The sequence below is a fragment of the Leptodactylus fuscus genome, chromosome 2 (genome assembly GCF_031893055.1).
Source record: "Leptodactylus fuscus isolate aLepFus1 chromosome 2, aLepFus1.hap2, whole genome shotgun sequence".
Classification (NCBI taxonomy): domain Eukaryota; kingdom Metazoa; phylum Chordata; class Amphibia; order Anura; family Leptodactylidae; genus Leptodactylus; species Leptodactylus fuscus.
In genome coordinates, this window is record NC_134266.1 from 247,901,888 (window position 1) to 247,922,681 (window position 20,794).

General features: G+C 42.5%; 1 protein-coding gene across 1 annotated transcript in view; it reads left to right on the plus strand.

The window, feature by feature from the left end:
• Positions 1-20,794, plus strand: part of RXFP2 (relaxin family peptide receptor 2) — a 228,236-nt gene that overhangs the window by 176,146 nt on the left and 31,296 nt on the right. The window contains exons 6-8 of the mRNA XM_075263147.1: positions 12,155-12,226; positions 15,687-15,758; positions 15,933-16,004. Of these exons, the coding sequence (XP_075119248.1) occupies positions 12,155-12,226; positions 15,687-15,758; positions 15,933-16,004 (216 nt within the window). The remainder of the gene's footprint in view (positions 1-12,154; positions 12,227-15,686; positions 15,759-15,932; positions 16,005-20,794) is intronic.

Genomic DNA, 20,794 nt, shown 5'->3' on the forward strand with positions numbered 1-20,794 from the left:
TGCTACAGCACTGTGTAAGCTCTGCTACATTAGGCAATTGTGATTACAGCGGTTTTGTTATGTGACTGTCTGAGCAGCTACAAAGGGCTGAACGGATGTTGCTGAAATGTGCCAAAGTTCTCTCCCCTCCCCCATCAGAGGCAGAACAACACATTCCCTGTCATACTCACTGAAACTCTACACCCGATATACTCCTCTTGCCCACACACATCCTGCATGTTCTGTAGTCTACTGATCTTCCATAAGACTCCATTTTCTTCAGCTTTCACACTGTCCAGCTTCATCCTATATAGCTCCGCCCACAAAATAGTGTGTAGCTCCGCCCACTGCCTAGCATGATCCTATCCTAGAATGGCTCAAGGACCTGGGATGATGTCATCACAGGTCCTTTAGTGTTGTGTGAACCTAAATTCCTTCACTGCGGTTGTGTAGTGACATCATTTACCAGGATAAAAAGTAGCCTATGTTTTAATCGGGGTTCCTATCTATGTATGTGGCAAATTTCATGCAAATCCGTTCAGCCGTTTTTTGCGTGTTTGAGGAACAAACATCCAAACACACAAACATCCAAACACACAAATTTTATTAGTAGGATACAAGATCCCTAATTAAATTCAGATCCCAGACCAGACCCCTAAATTATTTCAGACCACAGATTAGATCCCTTTCCATGCATTCCATGCAAAGAAATACATTCAGACCCCTAACAAATTCAAATCCAGACCACTGAAATAACCCTTTCACGCCACTATATATAATAACTTTGTAATTTTCACATTGATAGAGCCATATAAAGACGTGTGGTTTTTTTGTTTGTTTGTTTTTTTTGGGGGGAGGGGGAGAGATGGAAAGCAATGGAAATCAATGGACAAAAAGAATGATGTGTATTTGGAGTTTTATCCAGCTATGGTATCCTATTAATATTATAAATGTGAAAGTTTGTGAGTTTGTGGGTTTGTGTGTTTGGATGTTTGAATGTTCGGATGTTTGTTCCTCAATCACGTAAAAACCGCTCCACCGATTTGGCTGAAATCTTCCACAAACATAGTTAATACACCCGATTAAACAATAGGCTACTTTTCGTCACAATAGCGCACATACGTTTGTGCCAGGACCCCCACAAAACCCAAACTCACACCACCATCTCTGCAATCTCACACACTTTGGACCATAGCAAGCCACAAAATTTATATTGCCCTCTACAGCCTCACCCCTAACCCCACACAATCTCATATACATATACTTTACCACTTTGCCCCTCACCTTAACGATACTCCAGGAGGCTCTCTTTAACGTTCCGGAGCAGCCATGTTTGCCGACCCCCACCGCTCTGACAATCCGCGACACCGCCCACCCATGTCATTACCCCTAGGCGGTCTAATAAATGCAAAAAAAAAGTTTAAAAAAAGTAAAAAAAATATAAAAAAAAAATAAAAAGGATTAAAAATTCAAATCACCCCCCTTTCCCTAGAACACATGTAAAAGTAGTTAAAACCTGTGAAACACATACATGTTAGGTATCCCCGCGTCCAAAATCGCCCGCTCTACAAAGCTATACAAATATTTTTCCTGTTCGGTAAACGCCGTAGTGGGAAAAATGGTCAAAAGTGCCAAACTGCCATTTTTTCACTGTTTTGATTCTGATAAAAATTTGAATAAAAAGTGATCAAAGCAATAACATTTCCTGAAAATGGTAGAACTACAAAGTACACCCGGTCCTGCAAAAAAAGACACCCTATACATCCCTGTACACGCACGTATAAAAAAGTTACGGCTGTCGGAATATGGCGACTTTTCAAAAAATAATATTTTAACACAGTTTTGGATTTTTTTTAAGGGGTCAAAATTTAAATAAAACCATATAAATTTGGTATCCCGGAATCGTAACGAAACACAGAATACAGGGGACATGTCATTTTGGTTGCACAGTGAACGCCGTAAAACCAAAGCCCGTAAGAAAGTCGCAGAAATGCATTTTTTCTTCAAATCCACCCCATTCAGAATTTTTTCCCTGCTTCCCAGTACATTATATAGAATAATTAATGGTGGCATCATGAAGAAAAATTTGTCCCAGGAAAAATTAAGACCTCATATGGCTCTGGGAGCGGAGAAATAAAAAAGTTATGGGGTTTAGAAGGAGGGGAGTCAAAAACGAAAATCAAAAAATGCCATCGGCGGGAAAGGGTTAACTTCAAATACTTCTGTCCCAAAGTCACTATGTAAAGTTTCTCACAACACCGTATATATAGCAGCTCAAATACAAATTAACTTCAACACAAAAGTCTCACGTATTCTCTGAATTACAGCAAACACAAGATACAAACTTACATTTCATATCCCATACCTTATACACAGTACGAAAACCTTATCCGCGCCTGTATATACCCACTTCTACAATCACCGCAGACGAAGTCGCGGGTACCAGCTAGTTCAACATATAGAGTAAAACTTTTTATATTTTAATAGTTTGGACATTTTCAAAGTGATGCCTAATGTGATAAATTCAGGCCCCAATTCAAAAGAGTCTATATTTACAATAGAAACCACATTTTAGGCAGATTTTTGGTTCAGACAGAATACAAGGTAAATACTAAATAATATGTGCCCCAATAGTAAATATGCCAACAATATAGACAAGTAAATAGGAAATTAGCCATTGTAAGATTTCCACATTTAGTAAATGTTCCCTATTGTCTATTGTATAGCAGTAGCGATGGTGTACTGCAACTCTGCTTCTATTTGAAGGGGGTGTTCCACCAGAGCCCAGCAGATCAAACCAGCCACAGGTTAGGGACTCTAGATTTAAAGGACACGTTGATCCAGGGTTTTTATACCAACTGCCAGATTGGAGTCGGAAAATAATTTTTCCCCTAAAATGGGGCAAATGGCATGAGTCTCATGGGTTTTTTTGCCTTCAACACTGTAGGGTTATAGGTTGGACTTGATGGACTGATGTCTTCATCCAACCTCATCTACTATGTAACTATGTAACATGAATCAAACAATATTTTCCTTTTGGGACTTGGTGCCCCATTACTAAGACATTCCTATTTTATTTATTTTTTTTATGTAGATCATGAGCCCCACATAGGGCTCACAATGTACATTTTTTTCCCCTATCAGTCTTTTTGGAATATGGGATGGAAATCCATGCAAACACAGGGAGAACATACAAACTCCTTGCAGATGGCTTTTTGCCCTTGGTGGGATTTGAACACCAGGACCCAGTGCTGCAAGGCTGCAGTGCTAACCACTGAGCCACCGTGTGACCCCAGACATTCCTATTTTTTTCCAATATACAAATGAGTTCTTGAGCAATGAGGGAGTTGCCGTTTATCTCACTGGAGCAATGGCAACACCTTCAATGTTCCAAAGAGCTCAATTGCCTATTGACAAAAACAGTGATATCTCAGGAACAGAGGTCCCGAAAACACTGTTTGATTGGATTGACCCTAACCTATCTACCTGCAGGTTCTGGTGATAGACTTCCATTGAAGTGAATGGGAATTAAACTGCACTAGTCTGATGCAACTAGTACACTAAAAGATGGAACCTTCTACTGCTTGCACAAGATCTGTAGATAAGTCATCAGTATCAACAATGTGAGAGACAATCCCTTTAATAAGCGGCCAAAAATTGTATAATTTTCCTACCACAAATGGCTGCTTGTTTTTCCATTTACCTTACTGAAAAAGAAAAAAAAAATCAGTGGCGAGCGCCAATAGCGTGATATTGTTACGGAAATCATTAGTGTAAAAGAAGATGCAAAGTTGTGATAAGCTCACAACTACTGTAAATGCATAAAAGGCATTTCCCAATGGGAATCCGGACTCTAGGAGCAGGTGGGCACTTCCTTTATATGGTTTGAGTCTCACGTCACAGAAATCCAATGATAGGATAAATCCCACAAAAGCGGAGGAACCAGCGCTGGTCCAGAAAAAATGTCTTTATTGAAGCATAACACACTACGCGTTTCAAGCAAAACAGTGTCTTTTTGAATGTTATACACTTGAAAAAGGGCACTGTTTGCCGGAAAAGCGTAGTGAAGACATTTTACTGGACCAGCACTCGTTCCTCCATTTTTGTGGGATCGATCCCATTATTGGATGGCGTGGTTTTCCATGTCCTTCAGCAATAAAAACTGCAGCCAAAAAAAAACGTATTCCAAAACTGCAGCTATTTGTGATAAACAGGGCCGGATCGATGTACCCTAAAGAGAAAGCACCTTGTAGAGCAATAACTTTAGAATCCGTCAGTCACATTCCATGTCTTACGCTTTTTGTGGTGTAAATCAGAGTCACTAGGTAAGACCAATAACCTTCTTTGTCACCATCTATTATTCTACCCTATAATTAAACTCTAAGCTTTCAATTTCCCTGAACCTTTATATTCATTTTTCTTACTCTTTTACAGACAGAAAGTCAGATTGCAGACACTTCCAGACATAGATGTGCTTTATTTTACTTAAAAATCTACTTCTCTTTTCAAAATCCGCATGTAAAGATTGTTTTATGAAAGATGTGCACAACTTTCCAAAAGACCAATCTCCTGGGACACATACAGAAGATTTCTCAGTTTTAATTAAAATGCAAGAAAAGATGGTATAAAAGTAATGGTGATTAATTGTTTCCAGACTCTCCATTGATTTTATATGTATACTAATGTACAGTGGCGTAACTAGGAATGGCGGGGCCCCGTGGCGAACTTTTGACATGGGACCCCCCAGACCGACACCGATGCCGAAGACCTCGACCGACCCCCTCCTACACATTTCTGCGCGTTCTATTATCCCCCATAGTGGCCCCTGCACACAGTATTATGCCCCATAGTGGCCCCTGCACACAGTATTATCCCCCATAGTGGCCCCTGCACACAGTATTATGTCCCATAGTGGTCCCTGCACACAGTATTATGTCCCATAGTGGCCCCTGCACACAGTATTATCTCCATTAGTGTCCCCTGCATACAGTATTATGTCCCATAGTGGCCCCTGCACACAGTATTATACCCCATTGTGGCCCCTGCACACAGTATTATCCCCCATAGTGGCCCCTGCACACAGTATTATCCCCAATAGTGGCCCCTGCACACAGTATTATCCCCCATAGTGGCCCCTGCACACAATATTATCCCCCATAGTGACCCCTGCACACAGTATTATCCCCCATAGTGGCCCCTGCACACAGTATTATCCCCCATAGTGACCCCTGCACACAGTATTATTCCCCATAGTGGCCCCTACACACAGTATTATCCCCCATAGTGGCCCCTGCAAACAGTATTATCTCCAATAGTGGCCCCTGCACACAGACCCCAGAGTATAATAATCGGAGACCCGGGGAAATAAAAACATAAAAAACTACTGTTACTTACCTGTCCCCCGGCTCCTACGCAGTCTTCTCTCTCCGCTGCTGTCCTTGTACAATGACGTCAGACGTCACATGACCCGGTTCGTAGGCCGGGTCATGTGACGTCAGAGACGTCAGGAAGAAGGTCTGGCAGGATCGTGGAGAGGTAACATGTTTTTTATGTTTCTTACCTCTCCCGGTCCACCAATCATGATACTTGGGGGTCCGAAAAGACCCCCGAGTATAATGATAGCAGCGGTAGCAGCTGTCACCGGGCCCCTAATGTCCCGGGCCCTGTGGCAGCTGCCTCCGCTGCTATGGCGGTAGTTACACCACTGTTAATGTATAAGATAAGATGATCCTTTAATAGTCCCACCATGTGGAAATTCAGGGTGTTACAGCAGCATGGATAATGCAGTAATATACACAGTCCAGTCACATTAATGTGACCACCTGTCAAAATATAGAATAACCACCTTTGGCAAAGCAGACCTCTGCGAGATGTGCAGGAAGAGAGGGGATGTTGTGATGATGTTCACTGGGATGTTGAGCCATGCCGACTCCAGTGCCGTGGCCAGCTGCGCTTGGTTATGCGATTGAGCATACATGGCACAAACAACCCGATCGAGGTGGTCCCAAAGATTCTCAATTGGGTTCAAGTCCGGGGAATTTGCTGGCCAAGGGAGTACGGTAAACTCATACTGGTGCTCCTCCAACCACGCACGTACACTGCGAGCTTTATGACACGTCGCATTATCCTGCTGGTAGATGCCATCATCCTGAGGAAAAACAATTCACATGTAGGGGTGAACATGATCAGAAAGGATAGAGGCATACTTGTGTTGATCCATCGTGCCTTCCACAGTGATGAGTGCACCCAGATGGCCAATGACACGTGCCTTCTACCATTGGTTATGTAACGTTGAGGTAAAAAGTAGTTGGCGGTCACGTTAATATGACTGGACTGTGTATTTCAAGAAAGAACACATACAAGCTCATAGCAGATAGAAAATATACTAGAAGTCATAGCAACTAAGAAGAAAAAGAAAGACTTCAGGATCATTTAGTTCTCTGTGTGGAGTGATCTCCGCTTAGCCTGATGTTGATTATACAGCCCCAGTTACAGAAAAAGGCAGCAAAAAAGAGAAAGTTAAAATGCCCCCCCCCCCCCCCGACCCCACCCCCCCATTAGTGACCTGGGGGGACACAATGTGTAAAAAAAGAAAAAAACCGCAATTAGAACTCTCACGTCACAAAGTCTAACCCTACGACAGTGAAACAACGATAATTGTCACTAATATAAAAATTACCGTAACGGAGGGAAAACTATGTAAAAAAATTTTTTTAGTAGCAAGCTTTCCTTTGTTTTGCTTGCAAAACAGAATTTTCCCCGTGACTGTGACTATTTATTGGATTCTTGTTTGTTTGGCAAAATAACGAATGACCTTTCAGCAACATGAACAGCTATTGTGACATTCGGGACACATATGGAGATTATCTAGAAATTGTAATGAAAAAGTGATATTATCCATAGGAAAAAATCAGATTAGCAAAAACAGTAGGTAACAAATAGTATTTGTCACATGAGGTAATTTCGGATAAGTAAAATATTCACACAATACTAAATATACTGCTGTATGCTGTAGACACATATTTATACCTATAATACTACATATACAGAGCCTTACTTTGGATAACAACATGATGCTCGCGAATTTGGCGCTGATTTTGAGGCAGACTATGTCACCAATTCAGCACCAAATGCTTCCTGGAACATACTCTTAGGTAGGGTTCACACTACTGTGTCCATTAAAAAAAAAAAAAAAAACGTACACCTATCATAACGGACACAAGCGGACAGTAACTGATGGCTATCAGTTAGTGTCCGTTATATGTCCATTGCCCATAGACCTCAATGTTAAAAAAACAACAACAGACACTTACTCTCCATTTTTTCAAACGGACAGAAAAGTCCTGCATGTAGGTTTTTTTTTTTATCCGCTTGAAAAAAATGGACATTGTTGTAAACGGACACTAAAGGACACAAGATAAAATCACATTGATATGAATGGAAATTGCAAACGGACCAGCTAGTGTCTGTTGCTAAAATCTTGTACGGACAATAGCCATGGACACTGCTGAGCGGACACCAAAGGTAGTGTGAACGCCCCGTCAGTATTCCTGTACCTCACCTACAGTGGCGTAACTAGGAATTGTGGGGCCTCATAGCGAACTTTTGACATGGGCCCCCCCCCCCCTTCCTAACCGACACTGAAGACCTCGACTGACCAACCGACCCCCCCCCCCCCCCGTTGCATTCCTGTATGCTCTATTATGCCCCATAGTGGCCCCTGCACACAGTATTATACCCCATGGTGGCCCCTGCACGCAATATTATGCCCCATGGTGGCCCCTGCACACAGTATTATACCCCATGGTGGCCCCTGCACACAGTATTATACCCCATGGTGGCCCCTGCACACAATATTATGCCCCATGGTGGCCCCTGCACATAGTATTATGCCCCATTGTGGACCCTTCATGGGTATTATGCCCCATAATGAACACCCATGAACAATTATTATACTCCGGGGTCTTTTCAGACCCCAGAGTATAATAATCAGAGACCCTTGGGGATACAAACATAAAAAAATGTTACTTACCTATCTCCGGCTCCACTGATGTCTTCGGTGGTGTCGGCCATCTTTAATGACGTACTAACGTCACACAACTAGGCCCAAAGCCTGCCAGGAGCGTGGAAAGGTAAGTAACATGTTTATTTTGTTCCTTTACCTCCCCTGGGCCTCCGATCGGTCTGAAAAGACCCCTGAGTATAATAATAGTGTTTGTGGGGCCCGCATCATTACTTACTGATTCTGGCCCCTTAGTAAATAGGGTCCTTTACCAGCTGGAGTTATCTATTAAGAAAAAAAAATGCAGGGGTAGCAGCTGTCGCCGGGCCCCTAATGTCCCGGGCCCTGATGCAGCCGCTGCCCCTGCTATCCTGGTAGTTACGCCCCTGCTCACCTAACAGGTTACAAATGTATCCATATAGTGGCCAGTGGGGTTACACACCTTGATCATAATGTATAGTAAGAACCTTATATCCATTTGTCATTTTCACCTTGCTGAGAGGCAGAGATCAATGTATAATAATTCCATGTGCAATTCATTTTTTTTTGAAAGTTTATGAGTCAAATGTAGCTTTTGCCAAAGACTTTTCATGCCACACTAAGTAAAGTTAATTTATCCCAAGGCACTTGCGTAACGCATTGGTCCATTTACTTTGTATTGCATAGCGCATTATAATGTGAAACAACATTCCTTTAACCAGACAAAGATTCGTTTGGTGAAGGCTACATCCCTAGATTGCAGTTCTGTGTTGATGAGGTCCAAGAAATCCAGCACATTTGGGTATCACTGGTCAGTCATATTGAGATAACTCCTTCTGGGGTGAGACATTTTCCTTCTCCTACACTTTTTGTTTTTGGAAAAGAGGCCTTTACATATATACTGTATGTGAATTTTTTTGATTTTTGCAATTGATTGGACCCCCTTGGATGAAGTCTGTGGAGCTGCCTTTGGATTCAGTAGTGTGAGGATGTTAGCCTCTGTCCTTGGTTACATTGTGCACATTCACTCGCCACGTGACTGGATTTGCTTCTTTACTTATTGTGTCTTACATATGAGGAAGGGTAAGAAAACCCTGATTGACTTAATTTTTTTGTTTTTCTGTTTACGTAACATGAAATCTGCCTGAAAGGCCTAAAGCCACAAAGCAAGACACCAATATAAAAAAAATGGCAAATGGTGGTTAGAGAACCTGTTACAAAATTTGTGTTGGGGCTTAGAAGCTTCAAGTTATGTCAGTTCCTTCTGACTGTAGGTTCACACTTGTGCCCGGTTTCCTTTCTTTGGGTCCGCTTAGGGACCTGAGAAAACGGAAAAACAATCTGCTTAAAATGAGGTTACCCAAAGAAATCTGCAGACCCCATAGACTATAATGGGGTCTGCCGGGTTTTTGCCTGAAAAATGCAGAGAGATTAAAGATCCAGCTCTGGTGTAAATCCAGCTTGAACAAGTAAAATGAGCTGAGTTATTGAGTCAGATTTATTAGGCCGGGTTCACACAGGGTTTTTTGGTCTGGAACTTGAGGTGGAGGCCGCCTCAGGTTCTGGTCCAAAATACGGGTAGCTGCGACTGGATGCCAGTGAACTGCATCGGCATCCAGTCGTGCACTCCGCTCCGGATTAGACCCAAATGAATGAGCCTAGTCGGGAAGAGGGAGTGTCTTGGGGCGGATTTGCGAGACAATTTTGTCTGAAGAATGAGCATGTCCATTCTTTTATCCGGGAGCTGGAACAAACAGCTCCCTGAAAAAAGAATTGACTGGCTCCCATTGATTTCAATGGGAGCCGTCTTTTTGGTCAGTATTTTGAGGTGGATACGGCCTCAAAATCCTGACCAAAATACCCCATGTGAACCCCACCTTATGGTGGTTAGGACTAAACATGACACATCTTTTTCACACCTTGATGCATCTAGTTTGGGCTCTAAATTCTTGATTTGTTAGACATGTGGGTGTGGTTCTCCGAAAAAGGGGCATGGCTTAAAATGAGCCTACATGCTCCAAAGATACAGTCTAAATTCTGGCTCAAAGTAAGAAAAGTACGTTAGATTTTCCATTCAGCCACTGTGATAAAGCTGTGATATTTTTAGGCCGCCCGTCTGTGTTTATACTGTCTAACCATTAGTAAAACTGGGCCAACGTGTTTTTTCAGTATCACATCATGTGGGAGTTTTATTCCAGTGCTGTCAAAAGAAAAAGAAGATAAAGGATTAGACATAAAGCAATATTTCATATTCAAATTGCATTCCTCCCATGTATTAAAATAAGACGGAGTAACGGCTTCTGCATTTGATGAATGGCTTTGAGTATATTTCTTAATTCAGCAGATCCATTCACCCAAATGAATATGAGCACTAATAGTGATTTTACTAGTATTTCATGTTACAGAATTTAGTTCCTAAAAATAATAAAACATATGTTGCATGTAGCAACCAACCAAAACAGATCTTTAACTTTTTTCACACCCAGAAAAAAACCTGCTGTGCCATAAGTGGTTGTAAAGGGCAAGAAAGGATGTTTTAATAAAACTGCCACATAGCTTATAAAAAATCAGGGCGCACATTAAAAAATGAAAAATAAAATTATACAACTAACGTTTCTTTTGCATGCGACAGGAGTCTGTAGGGAGTCCCTGTGGCTTTGTAATGTGTAGCCAATGGCACTCTATTTGGTGTTGAACCTTGGAGATACAGTATTTACAAAGCATTACTTCTAATGAAAGAATATTATGTATTATGGCACTTAATGGGCCACTGTATTATGGCACTTAATGGGTCACTGTATTATGGCACTTAATGGGCCACTGTATTATGGCACTTAATGGGTCACTGTATTATGGCACTTAATGGGTCACTGTATTATGACACTTAATGGGCCACTGTATTATGGCACTTAATGGGTCACTGTATTATGACACTTAATGGGCCATTCAAAAAAAAAAATTTGGATATTGAATAAATGGAAAACATTTGAAATTGGAAGCACATAGTACAACATCATACACTTCTAAGGTTGCCAAATCCAGAGGTCTTCACTGTAACTTTTACTCCGGTTTGGTTAAGTGTAATCTGTGATAGGTGACAAAACACAACACTGAGTGAGCACAGATAGACAAAAATTGGATAGACATCACATAGTGGAAAGAGTGAAAAAAATGCAGGATTTCACAGAAAGAATCCACAATTTGTTAATAAAGTATATTACAAAACATATTAATGGCGCAATTACTGCCAAAAAATCAAAAGTTAAAAGGGTAGTCCAAGAATTTTTAATGTATGGCCTTTCCTTAGTATAGGCCACAAATATCTTTTCGGTATGGGCCTGACAGATGACTCCAGACTGCTGGGAGGTAAGTCTGGTTTATGGACTATACAGTGCACAGAGCTAGAAGTAGATGACTTAGTGTCCTGCATATTGTGTGAAGAAGATAGAAGCAGTGGTGCGGACCTAACCAATCAGAAAGAGAGACACAAAGTGTTTTTTTATGAAAAATAGCAAAGTATATAAACTTTTACGTCAGATACAAAAATGAGCAAAAAAAAATACAGCCTTCAACTTCAGGCAAAATAACATCAAACAAAATCCTGCTCGTCTGAGCGCAAACTAAACAGAAATTACTAACTGTGCATGTGGCTTACAATCAGTCTCAGGTTCTCAGTGTCAGGACAGACCCAGGCACTTCCTCTCACTCCCTTGATCTGCCCTGAAGTGCAGGCTCTACTGCCTTTTATGGCCCAGTAATGAGCCTATGACCCACACCTGGGCAGCAGCTTAGTCACGATCCGCCCTGGACCACACATATGTCTGCCTGTCACCTTCTCACAGCTGGCAGGGCATAAGTACAGCGGCTCAGATGCCAAATTAGATATAAATAAATAAATTTTAAAAAACTAAATAAATTAAAAAAAACTTATTTAAAAAAACTTGATACAACTGGATACCCATTTAAGAATCTTGACTACAAAGAAAAGTGGTGTTTTATTGAAAGAAATAATGGAAGAATGTTGGAGTATGCCTACTCCAGTCACTAAAAAAGCTAGTAAGTAAAAAAAAAAAAAAACGGAATATGGATGAAAAGGTGATAATGACAGGGATAAAAAAAAAAAAAAAACAATAATTTTGGGAAAACTTTTGGAAAACTTTTGCAATATTAATATCACATTTTTTTTTATTTCAGATCCCTCAAAGGAAACCACATACATTCACTTCCAGATAATGCCTTCATGAATTATAAAGACTTGGCTAATCTGTGAGTCTAATTTCACTAAATTAATTGCTATATTTTCTTATTATTTTTATAAAATTAATGATTTGCTGAATTGATTTGAAATGTACGTTCATGTTACTGTAAATCTATATTGTATATCACATGCCTACAAAATTGACATTTTAATGATCCATCATTGTTCAGACTTTGATGAGGACCAGGTGAAGATAGAGGATATGACTGTTGAGGTTTGTAGTGTGGGCACTTGTACCCATGGTGCTGGTGGTGGTGGTGGTGGTGGGGACAGTGATAGTGATGTTAGCAGTGGAACAAGGAACAACTCTAGAAGTGGGAATTATAAGTGGTAGACATGGAGCCACTGACATACTGTATCACAGTCTGACCTTGGGCAATATTTGGTGGTGGTGGCAGAAAGATTTTGAGCATTGCTGGTGGGCACAGCCATCTACATTACCAGCTAAGAGGAACATCATAGTTTTCATGTTATGCAAGCAGAAAAGAAAATGTGGCTATTCAGGCACAAATTCAGGATCTACTATTCTCCTTCTGCATATGAAGTGCCATCACCAGCTTACGAGGCTACCAGTGGCTACCAGTAGATGATTCATGCCATCATTGCAGTATGTTTATTGTAGTCTGACTCCTTCTACTCCATTCTTCTGTCATTCGTCCATAATGGAAGGTCTTGGCAGCAAACAACAATATAAGCCCAGTCAACCGCTTGTGTTGAATTTGCTGCCTTACCATTTAGTGGTACCATTATACAACTCATGGGATCTGCTCAGTGTTAATGGGAGAAACATAACCAACATTTTTTGTCAAAGCAAGAAGTCCAAGCCTTGTACACTTATGTATGGAGAACCTGAACTGAACTTGGAACTGACACTATGCACCAAGATGTATGCCACCATCAACACGTGGAGCAACCATTTTGTCCAGGAACAGTCCACTGAGTCAATGTTTTGCATGATAGTGGTGGCAACACACCAATGTAAAAAGTGACATCTCCAGGATCATGTAGATCTGGTTCAAAAACCACGCAACACTTATCCACTTCCTCCACATCTTTGACAATGGACACCTTCCTATACTCAACAACAACAGGGCACCGCATTGTTTCCACTGCCCATCCGTCTTTTCATATATGTAAGATAAAGTCCTTCCACACTGTCTTACACCTGATGGACTGGGCAAGAGAAGCCACTCAACGGAGCAGTTGCTATTCTGCATTGGTCAGCAAAATTCCTACTGGATGTCTCCCGGCTAGATACAACTGGAGCAATAATGAGCAATAATGGCAGGAACATTGTGGTTGTGCTGAATCTGGCCATATTATACCATTATCTATCTGACAATGCCATAAATTTGGTTCTATGAAGTTTTTTAAAAGTATATTGTGACTTGCAGAAGGTGCTGGTCATGTCCAGAAGAATGTCTGTGCCTACACCCATTCTTACGAAGAACGTGTTCAGCGGCAGGACAGCTTGACAGCTGCCGAAATGCCGGAGCAAGCAGATCATCGATGCCTACAACACGCTTATTTTATGGCGTTCCAGCAAGCTGCTGAGATGCTGGAACAATCATGGGCACGGCGCAAGGACCAAGTTCAGCAGCAGAACAGCTTGAGAGCTGCCGAAACAACATATAGGCGGATCATCGACGCCAACAACACGCAGATGAAGTCACAGGTTGAGGCTAGTTATATATAAGGGGGGCAATTATAAAGGCGGTGATGGAATATCATTATTTGGGGCCTCGCTTTAAATTTTGCCTAGGGCCACAGTTTGACTAAAACCGGCCCTGGTTACAGAGACAATGTAGCCCTCTGTACTAAGCTGTTTCTGTAACTCTCATTCACTTATGTGGGAGAGCTACACCATTTTCGTAAACCCGGCCATCAAAGACAGTCTTCTCAGCGAGGTCATGACTGGGTTAGTAGCAGAGCACAGAGGTTCATTTTTTTCATTGCACCTGTCATGGTATATTCTGTGAATATGCCGTAAACGTCTTTCGTGGAAAAAAACCTTTAAATCTTTATGTGATCTGATTCTGTAAAGATAAATTCAGCGCCTAGACATTAAATCTATCATCCCTCAGTAAGCCGTGCTTGTCTTTTTAATACCATGAATGGCTGCATTAATAAATTACAGAATACAACATTACGAGAATAGATAAATCATAGGTAATAAAGAAAAAATTAAGTCGGCTTTCATGGTGACCTTGGCTTTGTAATAACAGAAGGTAAGATAATATAGCGTACGTTCATGAGCTAAGACTTCCCTTTCATCTTCAATAAGAAGCATACATCAAACAATGCCAACCTCCGCAAACACCTACAGGTCAATGGCAAAGACAAAAGAACAAGTGATGGATGTGTTTTTCTTAGCATTGGTGTAGCCAACTTTATATGTCAGTCTACGGTACAGATATTGTTACAGGGTTAATGTCACAAAGCAAAAAAAGAACTTAGGCCTCGTGCACATCTGCATTTGGATTCCATCCGGGGGAGTCCGCATGAGGACCCTCTGAACAGAATACCGAATGCAACTGCAAGCGGTGTGACAGTGAGAGCACACGGACCCCATAAACTATTATGGGGTCTGTGTACTTGCTGCCAGATCTCCGCAGGGATCATGTGGACAGGAAAGTAGTTTACAATCTACTTTCATGTCCACATGATTTGTGTGGGCAGCGTGCGGCCAGCACATGGACCCCATTATAGTCTATGGGGTCCGTGTGCTTTCACTGTACAGCGCTTGCAGTTGCGTTTGGTATTCCATTCAGGGGGGTCCCCATGCGAAATCCCCGAAAGGAATACTGAACGCAGATGTGAATGAAGGGTAAAAGGGGTTGTCCAGGCAAAATTGGACAACCCCTTTAACTTTTAAATCAACCGGGGGCAGTAAAAAAAAAAAAAAAATGCACATTTACCTGTCCTCAATGCTCCAGTGTCCTCCCGGCAAATTTTAGCCCTTCCACTCAACGGGTCTCTTCTGGAGTTTTGCTGAAGCCGCTGATTGGCTTCAATGGTGTCATGACAAAAATGTAGACTTAAAAAAGGCATCATCTGTCCCAAGCTCTGCATTGTTCCATTGATCTTGTAATGGGACATAGATGCCGGATGTTCTCTGTCCCACTTAGCCCCTAAGACGATTTATGTCATTCACATACAGTACTTCACTAATTCCTTACCAGCACCTATGGGGCACCTATACAAGTGAATGGGAATAGCAGAGAGCACCAAGAAAATGACTATTCAGGTGCAAACCAGTTACCGTATGCTTGGTGTATACAAATATGGTTTATACAAGTTGCAAAGGATAAAAATGTGTAATAAGAAAGCGGTCACTGGAATATTATACAATATGCAATAAACCTGTAATGTAGCCTCATACTGCTGTGTACACATCGTGCGGGTGCTACAACTATTTTATAGCATGTACTCATTGGCTTTTATGTCCCTTATTGTTTTTCCAAATAGATTTCTCCAGAACAACTGTTTGAGGAATATATCACAGAAAGCCTTTTCTGGCTTATATCAGCTGCAGAAATTGTGAGTAAGAACTTTTATTGCTAAATTTAAGGAAAGTGTGTGCGCTGATAGAAATAGTCATTCTACACGATTTATTGATAGGATGAAGGGCCAAAATTTGACAAAATTGATCAATTATTGACTGTTTTCTTTTATTTTTGCTACATTATCAAACATTGCTTTTTTATCTTTCAGATATCTTAGTAACAACTGTATCATGCACTTGCATCAAGGGGTTTTTAGCCACTTGCATGAATTACGATGGCTGTGAGTATTCGTGCATTTCTTATCATAATAGGATATCATTCGGTTTATATGGCTTGCTCAGTACCTAGGGTTTGTCATTTCCATACATTTTTAATATCTACAGTCATGACCAAAAGTTTTGAGAATGATACAAATATTAATTTTTACAAAGTCTACTGCTTTAGTTTTCCTAATGGCAATTTGCATATACTCCAGAATGTTATAAAGAGTGATCAGCTTAACAGCAATTACTTGCAAAGTCAATATTTGCCTATAAAATGAACTTTATCCCCCAAAATACATTTCAACATCATTGCAGCCCTGCCTTAAGAGGACCAGCTAACATCGTTTCAGTGATTGCTCCATTAACACAGGTGTGGGTGTTGATGAGGACAGGGCTGGAGATCAATCTGTCATGATTAAGTAAGAATGACACCACTGGACACTTTAAAAGGAGGCTGGTGCTTGGCATCATTGTTTCTCTTCTGTTAACCATGGTTATCTCTAAAGAAACACGTGTCATCATTGCACTGCACAAAAATGGCCTAACAGGGAAGAGTATCGCATCTAGAAAGATTGCACCTCAGTCAACAATCTATCGCATCATCAAGAACTTCAAGGAGAGAGGTTCCATTGTTGGCAAAAAGGCTCCAGGGCGCCCAAGAAAGACCAGCAAGCACCAGGACCATCTCTTAAAAGTGTTTCAGCTGCGGGATCGGGCTACCAGCAGTGCAGAGCTTGCTCAGGAATGGCAGCAGGCAGGTGTGAGTGCATCTGCACGCACTGTGAGGCGGAGACTCTTGGAGCAAGGCCTGGTCTCAAGGAAGGCAGCAAAGAAGCCACTTCTCTCCAGAAAAAACATCAGGGACAGACTGATATTCTGCAAAAGGTACAGGGAGTGGACTGCTGAGGACTGGGGTAAAGTCATTTTCTCTGATGAATCCCCTTTTCGATTGTTTGGGACATCTGGAAAACAGCTTATTCGGAGAAGACGAGGTGAGTGCTACCACCAGTCTTGTCTTATGCCAACTGTAAGGCATCCTGAAACCATTCATGTGTGGGGTTGCTTCTCAGCCAAGGGAATCGGCTCTCTCACAGTCTTGCCTAAAAACACACCCATGAATAAAGAATGGTACCAGAATGTCCTCAAGATCAACTTCTCCCAACCGTCCAAGAGCAGTTTGGCCATCAACAATGCCTTTTCCAGCATGATGGAGCACTTTGCCATGAAGCAAAGGTGATAACTAAATGGCTCAGGGAACAAAACATAGAGATTTTGGGTCCATGGCCTGGAAACTCCCCAGATCTTAATCCCATTGAGAACTTGTGGTCAATCATCAAGAGACGGGAGGACAAACAAAAACCTATAAATTCTGACAAAATGCAAGCATTGATTGTGCAAGAATGGACTGCTGGTGTAGAAGAAGACTGGGCAGCCATGCCAGGTGCCTCGGTATTCCATTAAAATGTATCACAAATGAATAGCCAATCGTTTTTTAGTTGATAATGAATTAATGAAATTTTGTGACAGCTGGCATGGCTACCTAGTATTTGACCATGTCACGACCACACCTCAGCCACATCGTGTCCCCATTGTATTGTCGTACTCTATTGAAGCTTGCCCTTCTTGATCCAATAGCTGTTCACATGCAATGACTACAACCTGTTTATCCAGATGCTGTTCTCCCCTTGACTATATACTGTATGTTCATGCAACCAGTATATACACTCACCGGCCACTTTATTAGGTACACCATGCTAGTAACGGGTTGGACCCCCTTTTGCCTTCAGAACTGCCTCAATTCTTCGTGGCATAGATTCAACAAGGTGCTGGAAGCATTCCTCAGAGATTTTGGTCCATATTGACATGATGGCATCACACAGTTGCCGCAGATTTGTCGGCTGCACATCCATGATGCGAATCTCCCGTTCCACCACATCCCAAAGATGCTCTATTGGATTGAGATCTGGTGACTGTGGAGGCCATTGGAGTACAGTGAACTCATTGTCATGTTCAAGAAACCAGTCTGAGATGATTCCAGCTTTATGACATGGCATTGCATTATCCTGCTGAAAGTAGCCATCAGATGTTGGGTACATTGTGGTCATAAAGGGATGGACATGGTCAGCAACAATACTCAGGTAGGCTTTGGCGTTGCAACGATGCTCAATTGGTACCAAGGGGCCCAAAGAGTGCCAAGAAAATATTCCCCACACCATGACACCACCACCACCAGCCTGAACCGTTGATACAAGGCAGGATGGATCCATGCTTTCATGTTGTTGACGCCAAATTCTGACCCTACCATCCGAATGTCGCAGCAGAAATCGAGACTCATCAGACCAGGCAACGTTTTTCCAATCTTCAATTGTCCAATTTCGATGAGCTTGTGCAAATTGTAGCCTCAGTTTCCTGTTCTTAGCTGAAAGGAGTGGCACCCGGTGTGGTCTTCTGCTGCTGTAGCCCATCTGCCTCAAAGTTCGACGTACTGTGCGTTCAGAGATGCTCTTCTGGCTACCTTGGTTGTAACGGGTGGCTATTTGAGTCACTGTTGCCTTTCTATCAGCTCGAACCAGTCTGGCCATTCTCCTCTGACCTCTGGCATCAACAACGCATTTCCACCCACAGAACTGCCGCTCACTGGATGTTTTTTCTTTTTCGGACCATTCTCTGTAAACCCTAGAGATGGTTGTGCGTGAAAATCCCAGTAGATCAGCAGTTTCTGAAATACTCAGACCAGCCCTTCTGGCACCAACAAGCATGCCACGTTCAAAGGCACTCAAATCACCTTTCTTCCCCATACTGATGCTCGGTTTGAACTGCAGGAGATTGTCTTGACCATGTCTACATGCCTAAATGCACTGAGTTGCCGCCATGTGATTGGCTGATTAGAAATTAAGTGTTAACGAGCAGTTGGACAGGTGTACCTAATAAAGTGGCCGGTGAGTGTAATGCTACAAGGACATACTTCAGTGTTATCAGCTTTAGAAGATCGTGCAGGTCAGGAGTGGGGAGGGGGCTGTCAGACTCCTAAATGAGAAGGCAATGCTAGTTTATTGCCGTCCTTACCTTCCCAATCACTTAATGAGCACTACGTTTGCAGTTATGGAAGCCATCATTCTGTAAATGCCTACTGATCACCAGTTTCGGCGAATTGCAAGAGCTGCTGGTTCAGCTCTGTACTGTACGCTACTGTATTTCTCTTGTAAGTGAGGCTAATATATCAGCTCCAGTTCTAGGGGAAATCAGAAAAAAAAATGAAACATTGAAATGCCTCCCCCAGGTCTATTATGTGCACAAATTAAAAAATCTAAAAGGGGTTTTAAGTAGAGATGAGCGAACAGTGTTCTATCGAACACATGTTCGATCGGATATCAGGGTGTTCACCATGTTCGAATCGAATCGAACACCACGTGGTAAAGTGTGCCAAAATTCGATTCCCCTCCCACCTTCCCTGGCGCCTTTTTTGCACCAATAACAGCGCAGGGGAGGTGGGACAGGAACTACGACACCGGGGGCATTGAAAAAAATTGGAAAAAGTCATTGGCTGCCGAAATCAGGTGACCTCCTTTTTAGACGAATAGTGGATTTCAAATCCGGGTCATATGAGAATGTGAACTTTGTGACTATGAGACAGGGATAGCTGTACAGGCAGGGATAGCTAGGGATAACCTTTATTTAGGGGGGAATGTTATTAAAAATAACTTTTTGGGGCTCTATCGGGTGTGTAATTGTGATTTTTGTGAGATAAACTTTTTCCCATAGGGATGCATTGGCCAGCGCTGATTGGCCGAATTCCGTACTCTGGCCAATCAGTGCTGGCCAATGCATTCTATTAGCTTGATGAAGCAGAGTGTGCACAAGGGTTCAAGCGCACCCTCGGCTCTGATGTAGCAGTGCCGAGTGTGCATCAGATGTGTAGTTGAGCAAAACTGACTCAGCACTGCTAAGTCTGCATTCGCATAGGAATGCATTGGCCAGCCTTCGGCCAATCAGCGCTGGCTCTGCCGGAGGAGGCGGAGTCTAAGGTCGGACCTGAATGGAGACTGGTGTGGAGCGATCTTAGACTCCGCCTCCTCCAGCAGAGCCAGCGCTGATTGGTCGAGTTCCGTACTCTGGCCAATCAGCGCTGGCCAATGCATTCTATTAGCCCGATGAAGTAGAGCTGAATGTGTGTGCTTAGCACACACATTCAGCTCTACTTCATCAGGCTAATAGGATACATTGGCCAATCAGCGCTGGCCAATGCATTCTATTAGCTTGATGAAGCAGAGTGTGCACAAGGGTTCAAGCGCACCCTCGGCTCTGATGTAGCAGAGCCGAGGCTGCACAAGGGTTCAAGCGCACCCTCGGCTCTGATGTAGGAGAGCCGAGGGTGCACTTGAACCCTTGTGCACCCTCAGCTCTGCTACATCAGAGCCGAGGGTGCGCTTGAATCCTTGTGCACACTCTGCTTCATCAAGCTAATAGAATGCATTGGCCAGCGCTGATTGGCCAATGTATCCTATTAGCCTGATGAAGTAGAGCTGAATGTGTGTGCTAAGCACACACATTCAGCTCTACTTCATCGGGCTAATAGAATGCATTGGCCAGCGCTGATTGGCCAGAGTACGGAACTCGACCAATCAGCGCTGGCTCTGCTGGAGGAGGCGGAGTCTAAGATCGCTCCACACCAGTCTCCATTCAGGTCCGACCTTAGACTCCGCCTCCTCCGGCAGAGCCAGCGCTGATTGGCCGAAGGCTGGCCAATGCATTCCTATGCGAATGCAGACTTAGCAGTGCTGAGTCAGTTTTGCTCAACTACACATCT